The 14,364-nt window shown below is 47.8% G+C and overlaps 1 protein-coding gene across 1 annotated transcript in view; it reads right to left on the bottom strand.

Annotated features, from left to right (window-relative positions):
• Window positions 1–14,364, bottom strand: part of Disc1 (DISC1 scaffold protein) — a 210,771-nt gene that overhangs the window by 35,539 nt on the left and 160,868 nt on the right. The window contains exon 10 of the mRNA XM_021170050.3: window positions 9,738–9,798. Coding sequence (XP_021025709.1) covers window positions 9,738–9,798 — 61 coding nt within the window. The remainder of the gene's footprint in view (window positions 1–9,737; window positions 9,799–14,364) is intronic.

The following is a 14,364-nucleotide window of genomic DNA, read 5'->3' on the forward strand; positions in this document are numbered from 1 at the left end:
CTGGCACACACCCAAGAACCCCTTGGTGTTTCAGGCTAGCTTCACTCCTAATGCTGGAGACCTAGGAATTCTCCTGAGGTTCAGAGCCATCTTCCACGGCAGAGGCAAAGGCAGCCCAGTGCCCTCATCCTTCTGGCTTGTGAGAAAGGAAACCCTCTTGTCAGAGCTTTCATCCACCGCCTCTAGAAAACTGTCTCAAACTGCAAGACAGCCATGAACTGAGTCTACTTACAGAGGATTGTGGGGTGCCCATTAGGCATGCATAGGAGAGGGCAGATTGAGCCTCCTCAGGTAAAAGGATGCTTCTGTTTGCCAGGCACCATGGGTGCACGATGGCACCATCACCCTATGACCTGGCAGGTCTCAGCTGCAGGAGAAGTCACTGTGACAGGGCACTGCTGCAGTCACAGGCCGAGAAGAAATCTGGGACCTGCCGGAGCCCAGGGCCAACTCAGAACTGTACCGAGGAGTTGTGTGCAGACATCTCTATCCATCCAGGCACACAGAGTATCATAACAGCTGAAATCTAAATTGAAGTCTAAAAATAGCACAATAAAATTGCTTCCTTCCTTCACTCCACAGAGAGCAAGTGGGCTGACACTCACAGCTGCAGGGCACGGCTGACTTCCGGAGTTCGCATGGACAGAACGGTTATACAACTGCCCCATCTTGTGAACACGTTGCCCATCCCAGAGAATGGGGGAGCCAGAGCAATTACCCGGTTGGTGGAAACTGATCATGGACATTTGATTATAGTTATTAATGGGGAGAACGGGAGACAGACCGCTGAGCGGCAGGCTAGCGCTAAGTGAATGTGTATGAGATTCCTGGAGGGGGATTAATTTCTGTTTGCTTTTCATCTCTCAGCTACCATCTGAATGTGACACCGAGTCTAAGTGTGGCTTGTCACAGACTTATCAGTATTCAGTGCCTTGCATGCTGGTCACATTATCTCCGCTGGATGTACCAAACGAGGGGTTTCTTGCTGTGGGGTTCATTTTCCTCTGATTCTAATGCGGGACTGGGGTTAGCTAGTGACTGGCTTTTCAGGGGAGAATCATACCTTGGCATGTCAGAAAGACACTCTTCAAGCAAATATTTGCCTCACTGTGTGTTTCCCATTGGCATTGAGCACACAGTTCCTAATCTGGAGGGTGCACAGACTCTCCTCAAGCTTTCGGCCCCATCAGAGGACGCTGGGCTTTTCTGTATCTCAGTTATGAGATCTCAAGCTCTTCAGGCAAGCCATGTCCCATTGTCCTTCTGCCTGTGGTGGCCTCTCAGCCTCTGTGCATGGTTAAATGACACACATGCAGTGCCAGAAAGCACGGTGCCAGACCACACTCTGTTCTGCCCCAAGTTCTGATCTTCTCCAACCAGAGACAAAGATGATCTTATCAAGGCCTTCTCGGGGCTTTCAAGCCATGCTGTAGAGATAGTCCTGAAGTGTATCCTTCTCTAAGGTTAGCAGACAGAAGGCCCCCAGAGTCCATCAAGCCATACCAGAAAGATGATTCCTAAGTCATCCAATCTCTCTACCTTCCCCTGAGAAGCAGGCTGCTCCCCACATTGGATTGTGAGGTCCAGTAGGGAGGGAGGTGTCCATCCAAATGCAGCCAAATCAATAACAGCAAGGGGATCATCTGACTGTGCTTAATATTTTTGGGGGTCAGTGGGTCAAAGCCAAAAAGCCAGTAGTATAAGAACCGTTGAGAAGACAAGATATGTGGGACATTGCCGGGCGTTGTGGCACACATCTCTAGTCCCAGCACTTGGGAGGCAGAGGCAGGCAGATTTCTGAGTTCGAGGCCAGCCTGGTCTACAGAGTGAGTTCCAGGACAGCCAGGGCTACACAGAGAAACCCTATCTCAAAAAAAAAAAAAAAAAAAAAAAGATATGTGGGACACTCTATTCAGCCCCACATGAGATCAGCATCATCTTTCTGGGGATTAGACTATCTGGGCATCAGTCTTCTGGCTGTCAGAAAAAAGTTCAGACTAAAGGAGTTTCAGATGAGAGCCAGGCTCCAGGCTTCCATGTGAACGTCCACCAGGTGTTTCCACTGCTGCCTGCATACCACACATGGCCAAGCATGGCCATGAGAGTGACCTAACATGTTGCGACTTATTTAAAACACAAGGGAACTACGATAGAAAATTTTGGCAGGGTCCTCCATAGTGAACTTTGTAGATGAACATGCTATGTCACAATGTCAAAAGAAGTCCCTCTTGGATGCTAAAACCTACATGGGACCATGTTTACTCTCAGACTGTTCACCTAAACCCACTAGCCCCCTTCTCTTATTGAAAGGACTCACAGTCACTTAGAGATGACAGGTCAGGCAAACTCCAGGGGCAGCTTGCCCTTCTGACCAGCAGCAGGAGGAGATATCCTTCAAACCCCATCTCCCCTTCACACTCCAGTGAGCCACACAAATGAACACACCTGTGCCACAGCAGCCTCGGGGGCCACTTCCGTCCAATCCTGTAACTGCCAGCACTACCAAACTCCACTGTCCGAACAAGGACAGTTCCACTGAAAGCAACAAATAGAGAAATCCATGCAACAGTCGATTAAGACAGGCTTGAGCCGGCTGATGCATCGCACTGGCCTGCCCCAGCGGCTGTGGCACCTCTGGGGAAACCACGGCATTGCTTACAGTCTCGTTTACAGAATAATAAAGGAAGTAACTTGGCCAGATGGTCTGTGTAGTTGTCACAAGTCATCTCTTAGTGATTCTCACCTTATGCTTCGTCCAGGAAATAATTATATGATTTCCATTGGAAACTTAAAAATTTTAATTACATGTATGTATGTATGTGTGTGCCCCATACTCATGTGTGTTACAGGTTACAGGTGGAGGTCAGAGGACAACTTGAAGAAATCAGCTCTCTCCTTCTACCAAGTGGGTCCCAGGGGTCAAACTCAGGTCACCAGGCTCCGTGGAAGAACTTCTACTGAACAAGCCATCTCACTGGTCTGGGGACTTTTTTTTTTTTCTTTAGCATAGCTCAGTGGGGTGAACTGCTTGCTGCACAGGTGTCCAGCACCCACATGAAAAGCCAAGTGGGATCCACGCCAGTGCTCTCACACACAGAGCATCGCCAAGTTTGGGATGAGTGAGGCTAAGGAGTTCTCCTTTGCAGCCTGAGGAGGGATCTAGCCCTCCACGCTGGTGTGAGCTGTTAAGCTGTAATGGTGCAGAGCCTGGTGTGTTTGAACTTGGGACTCATTCCTCATCACAGGCGCTCTCATAGCAGCCACGGGACACAGGCAGGCGGCAGGGACAGGAAGGAGGGACAGGCGGAGGGGGAAGTGGGGGCAGACTGACTCTGAACCCCGTGGGTAATGCTATATCAACCGTGTACTTCCTGTGGCTGTGGGTCAGACTCACCAGTGAGAACAGGGGAGAGCAGTCACTGACAGTCTTGGAAAGGCCTGCCTTCTAGAGGGAAGGTTTGAGAACCTCCCCGCCCCCAGCAGCGGAGACTTTAGAACCCATCTGTCTGGAGGTCACAGGCTCCTGGCAAATTAAACTATCATGCAATCTCAACACACCCTGGAATCATTAAAACCTTCTCGTTTCATTAAAGACAAATTGGATCTCTGCCATTGACATATTGACTGAAGCTTAATGGCTCTTTAATTTCTTAATTCATGGCCAAATGCATCAAAAAGACTTTTGCCTTGAGTATGTTAAACTCATCCGAGGTTGGACACTCCCTGGTAATTGTCTTTGTGTGCGTGTGTCTTTTCTTGAGACAGTGTCTCATACAGTCCAGGCCAGCCTCAAACTCACATGTAGCTAAGGCTGACTTTGAACTCCTAATTCTTTAGCCTTCACCTGGCAAGCACTAAGATTACAGGACACACCACGACACTTAGGAACATAAGCTTTATCAATCTTGGCTCAGGACACCAGTGCTGAACTCCACAAGATGCTTGTGAGACCAGCCCACCCGCATTCTCTCCCAGAAGTGGCCCCTTCCTAGGAATGTCTAAGGGTTAGCAGTTGCTGTGGCGGATACTCTTGATGTAGCTGCCTGAAAGCTGCTGTGTTCCTGTGAGGAACCCCCACTCATTCACCTATAAGCCCAATGAACTCCTTGCTCCATCAAGCTGGACTTGGGTGGAATTACTGTCCCTAGCTGTGGTGAATAGGCATTTGTTCAGAGCCATGTAACACACGCTAGCTATCTCTAAAAAACGGCCTCATATCCACATAATAATTACAATTCAAGGACAAGGAAAATAAAGTCAGTAATTGCCCCTTCCTCCCAGGGACTCACTCAGGGCTGACACCATGTCACACAGTGGTCCTCCTGGCATAATGCCCAGGGTTACGTCAGGCCTCTGCTTCTTTATGGACCATCTTCTCCAGGTGACATGTCCACTGTCTCTGGGAACTATCAAAGGAGAGGTACAATAGGGAGCTGTGGCAACCGCCGATGCTCTTGGACGTCTACAATGGGTCACTATGCAGAGATGCAGAGCTCAGGAGACCCAAACAGCTGATTCCTGGGCCGGGGATACACAAGGTCAGGGTTCTCTGGCTCATAAGCTCCAGTGCAGGTGTGTGGCTGTGAAGGCAGCAGGTGACTCTAGGACCTCGGCCAGCCGACGATGCTGTGCGTGGCTGCTCAGTCTCCAGCAGAGCCACTGACAAGGACTCAGTTACCACTTGTCCTTCCCCCTCTGCGGGAGCTGCAGGCATCTGGCCAGAGGGCAGGCAACAGAAAGAGCAGACTGTTTACATAATGGAGGTAGAGACCTTGCCATGACCTTGAGACTCACTAGGAAGGCAAGAGAGTCTCTCTTGCTTTTAGAAAATAAGTGTGTGTGTGTGTGTGTGTGTTTCAGCGTGGATTTTCTAAGATGGGGTCTGTTAGCATTTCTTCTAGGCTCCACCTCACAGTTACCTGGCAACAGCCAGGTGTGCCTGACTCACTATAAAAGGGGCTGCTTGCCCCCTCCTCGTTCTCATAGTCTCTTACTCTCTTGCCCTCTTCCCTCTCTGGGCCTTCTTTCCCCACTCCCCTCTCCCTCTCTTTCCACATGTTCAGGCCACCCTCTACTGCTGTATGATCTCTTTCTCCCCCACCCCTCTCCTATGCCCTCAACTCCCCTCCCCAAGCCCTAAATAAATTCTATTCTATACTATACTGTTCTGTAGCTGGTACCTCAGAGAGATGGGATGCCTTGGCATGGGCCCGAAGAGGCACCCCCTTTCCCCACACCAACCTCATTCTATCAAACATATTCCTGGCTCTTTCTTTCTTTTTATAAAACACAACAGGGTCTCTCATTGACTCGAAACTTAAAAAGTAGGCAGAGCCAGTGAGCCCCATAAATCCTCATGTCTCTACCTCCCCAGGGTTGGGATTAAAGCCTGTCCCCCCACATCTGGCTTTTTACAATGTGGGTTCTGGGGGCTAGATTCGGGTCCTTGTGTTTATACATCAAGCACTTTGGCTGAGCCAGCGCCCGTCTCTCAAAGCAGATCTTTTTCACTCCATCATATTTTTTGTGGTTTTATATTGCTACTGTTGAATAATAGCTCTCATTTATCCAGTCATTATTGCATATAAGAAGCATCCTTTATCTTCTTCTGCAATTGTCTCATTTTTATGATAGAAAAAGGGGGCTTGGAGAGATTTATTGTGTAGTGAACAGCCGCAGCTCAAGAAGGGATCACACTCAGATCTAGACAATCTCATTCCCGAGCCCAGACTTTAAACCTGTATGCACAGCAACCAGGAGAGATGGTCCAAGAGGCTCCCACAGAATCCCATCCTGGGGTGGGGGTGGGGGCTGGAGAGATGGCTCGGTGGTTAAGAGCACTGGCTGCTCTTCCAGAGGTCCTAAGTTCAACTCCCAGCAACCACATGGTGGCTCACAACCATCTGCAATGGGGCCTGATGCCCTCTTCTGGTGTGTCTGAAGACAGCAACAGTGTATTCATAAAATCTCTCTCTCTCTCTCTCTCTCTCTCTCTCTGTGTGTGTGTGTGTGTGTGTGTGTGTGTGTGTGTGTGTGTGTATGTATGTAAGTATATATTCCATCCCTGAATAACACTTCCACCCTGACCCTGGATTTGGATTTGAGGGTACACATTGGAGTCACCTCCTTCAAAGATGGAAGCAGACACAGTATGCTTGGAGGTTTTCTGATCTGTGTTAGAGATGGGGCCTTAAGATGACCCGTGATAAAGGACTCAATAGAAGTGAGACCCTCAGGGTAATTCCTGTGGTTGGTGCTTTATTTTAATTTGTAATTCCGAGAAGGTCAGGGTGGACTCTATTTGTCACCTATGATGATTTGGTGATGCGGGACTGGTGGCTTCTGAGCCAATCTATCGGAAGAGCTGAGCTTTTGGCCAGAGCTCATCTTCTCCTCTCTCCCTCTCCTCCCTCTCCCTCTCTCTCTCTCTCTCCCTCTCTCCCTCTCTCCCTCTCTTCTTCTCTCCCTCTCTCCCTCTCTCCCCCTCCCCATCCCTCTCCCCCTCTCCCTCTCCCTCAAGTTGTCCTGAGGACTCTTGCCAGCAGAGAGCAGGTGGCCTGCAGGGAACACTTGCTTATGGCAGTGGGCGATGACTCTGGAAGCCTTCAGGCATTCCCAGGCTCTATAACTCCCATTCAGATGACTTCTCCCACTCACCGCTGGCTCCCAGCTTGAAGGCAGACTGTTGGTGTGAGCAGGCTGAGAGGTGTGTCTGGGAGCCCTGGGAGATACTCCATGCCTTTCTCTGGCCTTGCTCAGCTCTGTTGAAGCCCTCCGGGATGTTAGCTGAGTAACCTACCTGTCTACCATTGCCTGTGAGGGCATTCTCGACAAAACCTCCAGATAATTAGTAGGTAAACATTACGGTTTGTTTTTGTTGTTTTTTAAGAACCAGATCTCCTTTAGAAAAAGGTTATCACGCTCTTAATTCAAAATAAATTGGAGATAAGACACCTGAGTTCCTGAGTGTTCTTTCCCACCGTGGGTCAGAGTCACACACAGGGGTCTCCGAGCACCCTCACATGCAGAGACAAAGCCTGCCTGCCCGCCAGTGTCTTTTCTGCTTTGATTGTGAACGTCTGACTCACCCTCAAGCAAACACTTGAGAACTGAAGTAGAGCTCAAGGACACAAAAATAAACAAACCAGCAGCCACTAAACTGCATTGATGCAACTGCTTCAGATTCAAGTCCAGGAAAACAGAGCCCACAGAGAGCTGAGAGCGTCTAGAAAGATAAAGGATGTTCCTCTCCAACCATGGACACAATGGGCTCCATGGGTATATACAAAACCAGTGCACACATCTTGGTATCGGGCAGGTGAGTCCTGGCCCCTGTCAGACCGAGATGCTGGCTTTTCATTGGACATAAGGATTTTCTCTTCCTCCACGGTGGTTACAGGCGTAAGATATGAGATTGTTGTAATACATGTACTTCACCTACAAAGGGGCGAGGGATAGAGAAGAAGAGTGAGGGGGATGGAGGGAGAGAGGGGCTGGGAGGAGTGAGGATGGGGAGAGGGGAGAGAGAGGGGAGAGGGATGGGGAGAGGGAGGGAGAGAGTAGGAGAGTGGGAGACTTCTGTGTCAGTCACAGGGTACCATCATCTTCTGGTTTTGTTTGTTTTTGTTTTCTTTTGAGTTTGGTGTGTATGTCTCACTGGCTGGGAACTGACTAGTCTAGGCTGGCTGGCCAGTGACCCCCAGGGATTCCACCAGTCTTGCCTGCCAGTGACCCCCAGGATTCACCTATCTCTGCTTGCCTAGTAGAAAGTCATAAGTGCACACCATCATGGTGGGCTCACTTATTCAACCTGTAGTCTAGGGATCAAATGCAGGTCCTTGAGGGTCCAAAGTCAGCACTTTACCAACAGAGCTGTCTTTCGTGCACCATAGTAAAAACCTCTGAGCTGAGAAAAGTTGTGGTGGACACCTGTAATCTCAGCCTTGGAAGCCTGAAGTGAGAGGGCCTGAATTCAAGGCACACTTAGGCTGCAGAAAGAGACTCTCAAAGAAACTGCAGGCAAAAAGTAAGAATTCTCTAATATATCCTTTGACTGGCTCAGAAGGCTAACAGCGAATATGTGACAACTGAGAAGATGGAAATTAAAGCCAAATTCAGCCCTGAAGGGAAAGAGTTAAATCAGCACATTCATGTTTGCTGTTACCTCTATAACAGCCTGAAGGGGATGGTGAGTGAGCACGGCTCCTTGGAGTGGCTTTCTTGTGGTCTTTAATATTCTACTGTGAGTCACAAAGATGGGATGCCAAGGCAAATGGGTCTGGGCATTATATCTATATGTCTATATGTCTATATACCGATATACCTATATATCTATATATCCATATCCATCTCTATATCTATATCTCAATATAAAAGAATCAACCTATATAAAGGAAGAGAAAATAAAAATACAGGGGGAAAGATGGCCAATTCTTCCTAAGGGTTATATGTCATAGATGCAGGACTGCAGTTGGGGAAGTGTCTGTCTGTCTGTCAGTAGCTATGCTCTAGGAGTCCTAAGATGATCCTCTCTCCCTCTCTGCCTTTCTCTGTCTCTACTCCTTCAATTCCCCTCTCCACACCCTAAATAAACTCTATTCCGTACTATATCCGTCAGAAGGCTGGTACCTCGGGGGAAGGCATGCCTCAGCATGGGCCCTCAGAGGTCTGTCCAAGAATCTAAGGTGACTCTAAGTCACACCTCAGGGGGCCTGCATGCCTGAAAAAAGAAGGTATCAGGAATAAGATGGAGAGAGGCGTATCAGAACGCTCCCACCAGTACATGGCAGGAAAGCCAGCCTCGGATCCAAGCCCCTGAGCTTCCTGCAAATACTCCTGACACTCAGTCCATGATGGCCAGCTCTGACAGGGCTTTCCCCAAGTCTAGGGGCAGCAAGGTCAGTTGGTGGGTGGAAGGACTTGGCTTTCAAACCTGAGGCTAATCCCACACCCCATCATCCTGAAGGGGGAGGCCTTGGCACTGTCCTGGCCGACAAAGGTTTAAGGCAAATCTATTCCAGAGCCACTTAGCAATTTCCAAAATAGTAGCAAGATGTTTCCATAAAACCAAACTGGCTGCCAGGGAGGAAAGGCACAGACTACATTGTGGAACTTGTTCCCTTAATTAGGACCAGATCCCACTGGCTGGGGTTTATTTCCAGAAGTAGACATCCCAGCAAACCAGAAACAGCTTGACGTGCTGCGGAGTCCCTAATGCTTCTACGATCTGAATTCCTAATTGGGTTTAAAAAAAAAAAAAGAAAAAAAAAGCAACCAAGAATTTTCATGCTGGTTTTGATTCAGGATTCAAAACAGAACCGACAATGCAGATTCCTGCATTGTTCTGTGTGTAAACCGGTTCACAGTCCTTAAGACCCCTTCAGCGGCTGCGGCTGCGGTTGGGTTGCGTAGAAAGCAAAAGCAGACCACAGCATGAATTCTTAGCTCGGTATCCCAAAGAGGCTTTTCTTATTCCGAGATGTGAGAACTGCCCTGTGTTCTCGCCAAGATGCTTTTAAACATTCTAATCTATTTGCTTTGTCAAAGGGGAGCCTGGGCTAGGAGATGTTGGAACAGCACCTGCTCCTTCCCCTGGGGATGCTGGGTGTTTTCCTGCTTTCTTTGTTAATGTATTATAAAGATTGACTGGCTCCTTCCCTTGCCTTCACTGAATTCTAATAAAGCAAGCAGATATACCCAGAGTCTATAGGGCAGGAACTCCTCCCCCCCACACTTACCTGCTCAGCTGACCCTCCAACACTTCCATGCACTTCACAGTGTTTGCCTTCACGCGTGTTTCTGCAAGAAAAATCCCAACATGAGCACAGCTGTAGCCCAAACTGAGAGACAACCACAAATGCTCATTTAAAAGCTGAAAACAAAGGATGGTTGGTCAAGGGTCTAATAATAACAGCATGTTGTGTTTGGAAGACCCGCAAACCCATCCAAGTGGCTGCCTGGAGCTCTGTGCTAGAAGGATGCAGAGGCTCCAATTGTCTCTGCAGCTGGAAGCAGGCACAGGTAATGACATTGGGCCACCCTGGCTTGATACTGTCACAGGTAGCTCACTGTCAGCCCATCACTGTGCATGACAACACCTCCCTTCCAAAACAGATAGCCTCTGTTAATGAAAACTGGTATGTACTCACATTTATAAACAATCTGGGCTTTCAAACTAATACTTTGTTAAACAAATTAGATACTAAACGCTAGACTCAATGTTAAGCTTTAAATGTGAAATGTCCTCCAGAGGGACACTGAATGTTTAGTCTCCAGCTATCAGAAGTGGGTCCCTGGGGCCAGCTCTGCCGGTGGTATCTGCTTCTGGCTCCACCCCAAGCTGTCTTCTTCTTGTTCCACCAAGATGTGAGTATCTGACCCCTAGCTCACACTGCTACAGAGTATCCTCAAAAGGAAGTGTGTTGCTACAGCGAGTTCACAAAGGCAAGTATGTTGCCAAGGATGTGCCTTGAAGTTACTATCTGCTTTTGCTTCAGCCAGACCAAGATGATTATGGACACAGCCATACCACTCCAGTACCCCCCCACACACACATACACTGTCTCACCCCCATCCCCACCCCATGAGGATCAGGATGACTGTAGACACGGCCACCTTTGTCTACAATAGCCATGCCTGGCCCATCATGATGGAATTTTCTCTCTGAAACCATGAGTCAAAATAAAATTGTCTGGGAGGTGGCTCTGGGCAAAACAAGAATGGATATGATCAAAATACACTGTAAGAAATTTTCAAAAGGATTAATGAAGCTATTAAATAAAAACATGAAACAAACCTCCTTTCCCTGATACCTAGCTTCTGTGGCCTCATAGCCTGATGACTTTCCCTGGGATGGTCAAACTGCTTCCTGTGCTTTCCAGCTTGCCTGGAGGCTGACACTGGGGCAGATCGCTGATGGGAGAAGAGTTTCCTGACCCCGAGCACCTGCCACCACCATACCGAACCCCACCACACTGAACCAGGCAATCTAAGAGCACCTTGCAATATGTACAGAGCCAGTTCACAGCCCTCAAATCAGGTCAGAGTGTGGACATAAGAGTTTAGACATCTGACTTGCAAGATAACACAATCACCAACACGCTGACTGACAACAAGGGCCATCTTCTCTTCTCACTTCCCTACTCTTACATCCTGAGTCTGCCAGAGAGAGAGGTACCTCTGAGGGACTGATGATCCCCAGAACAAGGAACGTGCTCAGGAGATGCCAAAGGGAACAGCCATGGCCTTCAGGCTCTTACAGGGGGAGAGGCACGAAGCAGTAGTCCCCACTTGCCAACTGAATCCAATATTCAGATTATGCTACTACTAGAATGGAATTCAAATAATTAGTTTAATGACTCCAAATTAAGTGGAAGCTAATTGATGATTGAATATGGTAAATTTGTGAAAATATTTAGCAGAATACATGCCACAAGCATAGGTTGGTGCTAAAGGTATTTAGCTTAGGGCTCATTTCATGAAAGGCACTGTATATAGTATTATTTGTGTGTGCATGTGTGCGTTCATGTGCTTGTGTGTGCATGTATGTGTGTATATATGTATGTGTGCATGTGCATGCATATGTGTGTGTCTGTGTGTATGTGCATGTGTGCATATGTGTGTGCATGTGTGCATATGTGTGTGCATGTGTATGTGCATGTATGTGTGTATATATGTATGTGTGCATGTGCATGCATATGTGTGTGTCTGTGTGTCTGTGCATGTGTGCATGTATGTATGTGTTTGTGCATGTGTGCATGTGTGTGTGCATGTGTGTGTGTGTGCGTGCATGTGTGTGCATGCATGTGCATGTGTGTGTGAAGAAGCCAGAGGTAGCCATCATGTGTCACTCTCCATCTTACTTTTTGAGACTGGGTCCTTCCATGAGCCCAGAGTTTACTGATTTGATTGGTCTGTTCTCCAGTGAGCCTTGGGGATCCTGACTTTCCAGTGCTGGGATGGCAAGCATGTGCCACCATGCCACCCAGCTTTAAAATGGGTTCTGCTGTTGAACTCTGGTCTTCCTATGTTCTCAGTGGGTAATTTACCTACTGAGCCATCTTCCCAGCTCCCTGTACTTGGTGCTACTTAAGTATAAAAAGGATCTAGCATCAAAGGACCCAGAGGGGCCAGGCTAACTAGCTAACATGCTGGTATATTTGCTTTTTATTTTTTCTCTCTTCTTTAAATCAACTTCTTTCTTCTCTTCTCTTCTCTTCTCTTCTCTTCTCTTCTCTTCTCTTCTCTTCTCTTCTCTTCTTCTTTCTTTCTTTCTTTCTTTCTTTCTTTCTTTCTTTCTTTCTTTCTTTCTTTTAAGACAGGGTTCCTGTGTAGCTCTGCTGTCCTGAACTCACTGTCTCAAACTCAGAGCTCCGCCTGCCACTGCCTCCTGAGTGCTGGTATCAAAGGTGTGTGCCATCCCCTAGCTACATTTTTCTTTACAGATCTCACTATGTAGAAGCCTGGATGGCCTGGAACTTGCTCTATAACCAGGGTGGCCTCAAACTCCTAGAGATCCTCCTGCCTCTGCCTCCTGAGTGCTGGGATTAAAGACATGCACCACTATAGCCAGCTGTTATTACATTTTCTAAAAAATACTTGTTTTTATTTTATGTGAACATTTCCCTGTGTATATACGTGTGTGCTGTGTACATGTGAGTACATTTTTAGAAGCTGAAAGACCTTTTCTTTGCATGCAAACACACACACACACACACTCACAATAAGAGAAGTAATGCTTGGCCCATTTTTGCAAAAGTAAGTTATCAGATTTCAAAGATCAACACTGGAGCACTAACTTAGCCAAAAATTAACTTCCATTTAGGAAAAAAAATTCAGAAGAAAGGTGAGAAACAAACAGAAAAACTGGAATCCTGACAAATTTCAGATATCCAAGGCACTCACCAACCTTCAAGTTTCTTTGGAAAATTAAACCCTGTGTAAAAATGTAGTGTGAGCCCAGCAACTCAAAAGCCCCGGGGATGGCAGAAGTTGAGGGCGATGGTCCTGAAGATGATCCTTGGCACATGAAACAGAACATGACTGCACAGGGCCTTGAGAGCTGGGAGAATCCTTTCTACAAAGCCTTTCTACATGCCTCTAATATCACACTCAAAGGCAGGAGGTCAGCGCTACCACGGACCATCTCCAAGCCTCTATGTTTTAACGTTCATACACATCTCGGTTCATTTTTCCAGGCTGTGTGTCCTGCCTGTAGTCACACAGCCTACAGAATCAATACTGCAGTGGTATATGTTGGTTCTGGCTAGATAGGGCTCTTCAGAGAGAAGCCTGAAGCTGGAAGCTTATCACCCTCCCGGGTTGCTAGATATTCCTCATAGAGAGTCTCTAGAGCCAGAAGCATCACCAAGCAGTCACTGAACATTGCAAGGCATTGTTCAGATTGTGGGCTGCTACCCTCAGGCTCCCCAGTCTGTTCCTCTAGTGAAGGGATTTGCAGAGAGAAAGGACGATGGTTGGCTGTGGGTCCCAGAGAATGAAGATGTGCTAACGGAAAGGGCTTCTCTGGAGTTCCAGCTAACACTGCTGTCATACCAGATCCTATGTTGGCACCATGGATACCATAAAACACTGGGCTCAAGAAAGCCAGGCTGCTCAGAACTGGCCCAAATGCAGAGACGAGATCTGTGGATGGGTCATCAACTCCACAGAAGAGAAGGTAGAAAGAAGGTAAGATGGGGAAGGGACCTGTGAGGTACTGATTTCTGGATACGGCTGGCTGTTGTAACACATCAACTCGGAATAGCTACTGTTACCTACCTGAGACACGCACAAGACCAAGCCAGACAAAATTCCTGTAGGACGGGGAGGCCTTGGAGGCCCTGCCAAATTGGAGGAGCTATGGCAAGTTGACTGATATTGAGGGAGGAGGGTAAGGAGAGTCACCCCCCCTCCCTTTGAGGATGTGGTCACTGGTAGGTTGCTCATGCTCCAGTAGAAGGCCACATATTCATCTACAGATGGGTGGTGCTAGCTAGACTCAGGGAGTTATTAATAAAATAAGAAGATATGAAACTGGATGAAATTGAGAATCAGGGCACCCTAGAGAGCTGAATGGAAACAGAGGTGGATGGCTCTGAGTCATATATACATCCATGCACATATTGTAATATTTACATATTGTAAAAATGTATGGAATGTTCACAGAATAAAAAATGGTGTCCCAAAAGAAAAAGAAAGCAAAGCAAGCCAGCTATGGGAGCCACCATCACAGGGTGACCTCGAAGCAAAAGTGAGGGAGCCCACTCCAGGCAGCAGACCTCCTGGGCTCCTCAGGCAGGGAGGTGAAGCCTAAGGCTTACCTCAGAGGGGGATAAAAGAAACTTGGAGGAAGGGACCTGAGAG

This window comes from Mus caroli, unplaced genomic scaffold (genome assembly GCF_978045245.1).
Source record: "Mus caroli unplaced genomic scaffold, Mus_caroli_1 scaffold_10, whole genome shotgun sequence".
Lineage (NCBI taxonomy): Eukaryota > Metazoa > Chordata > Mammalia > Rodentia > Muridae > Mus > Mus caroli.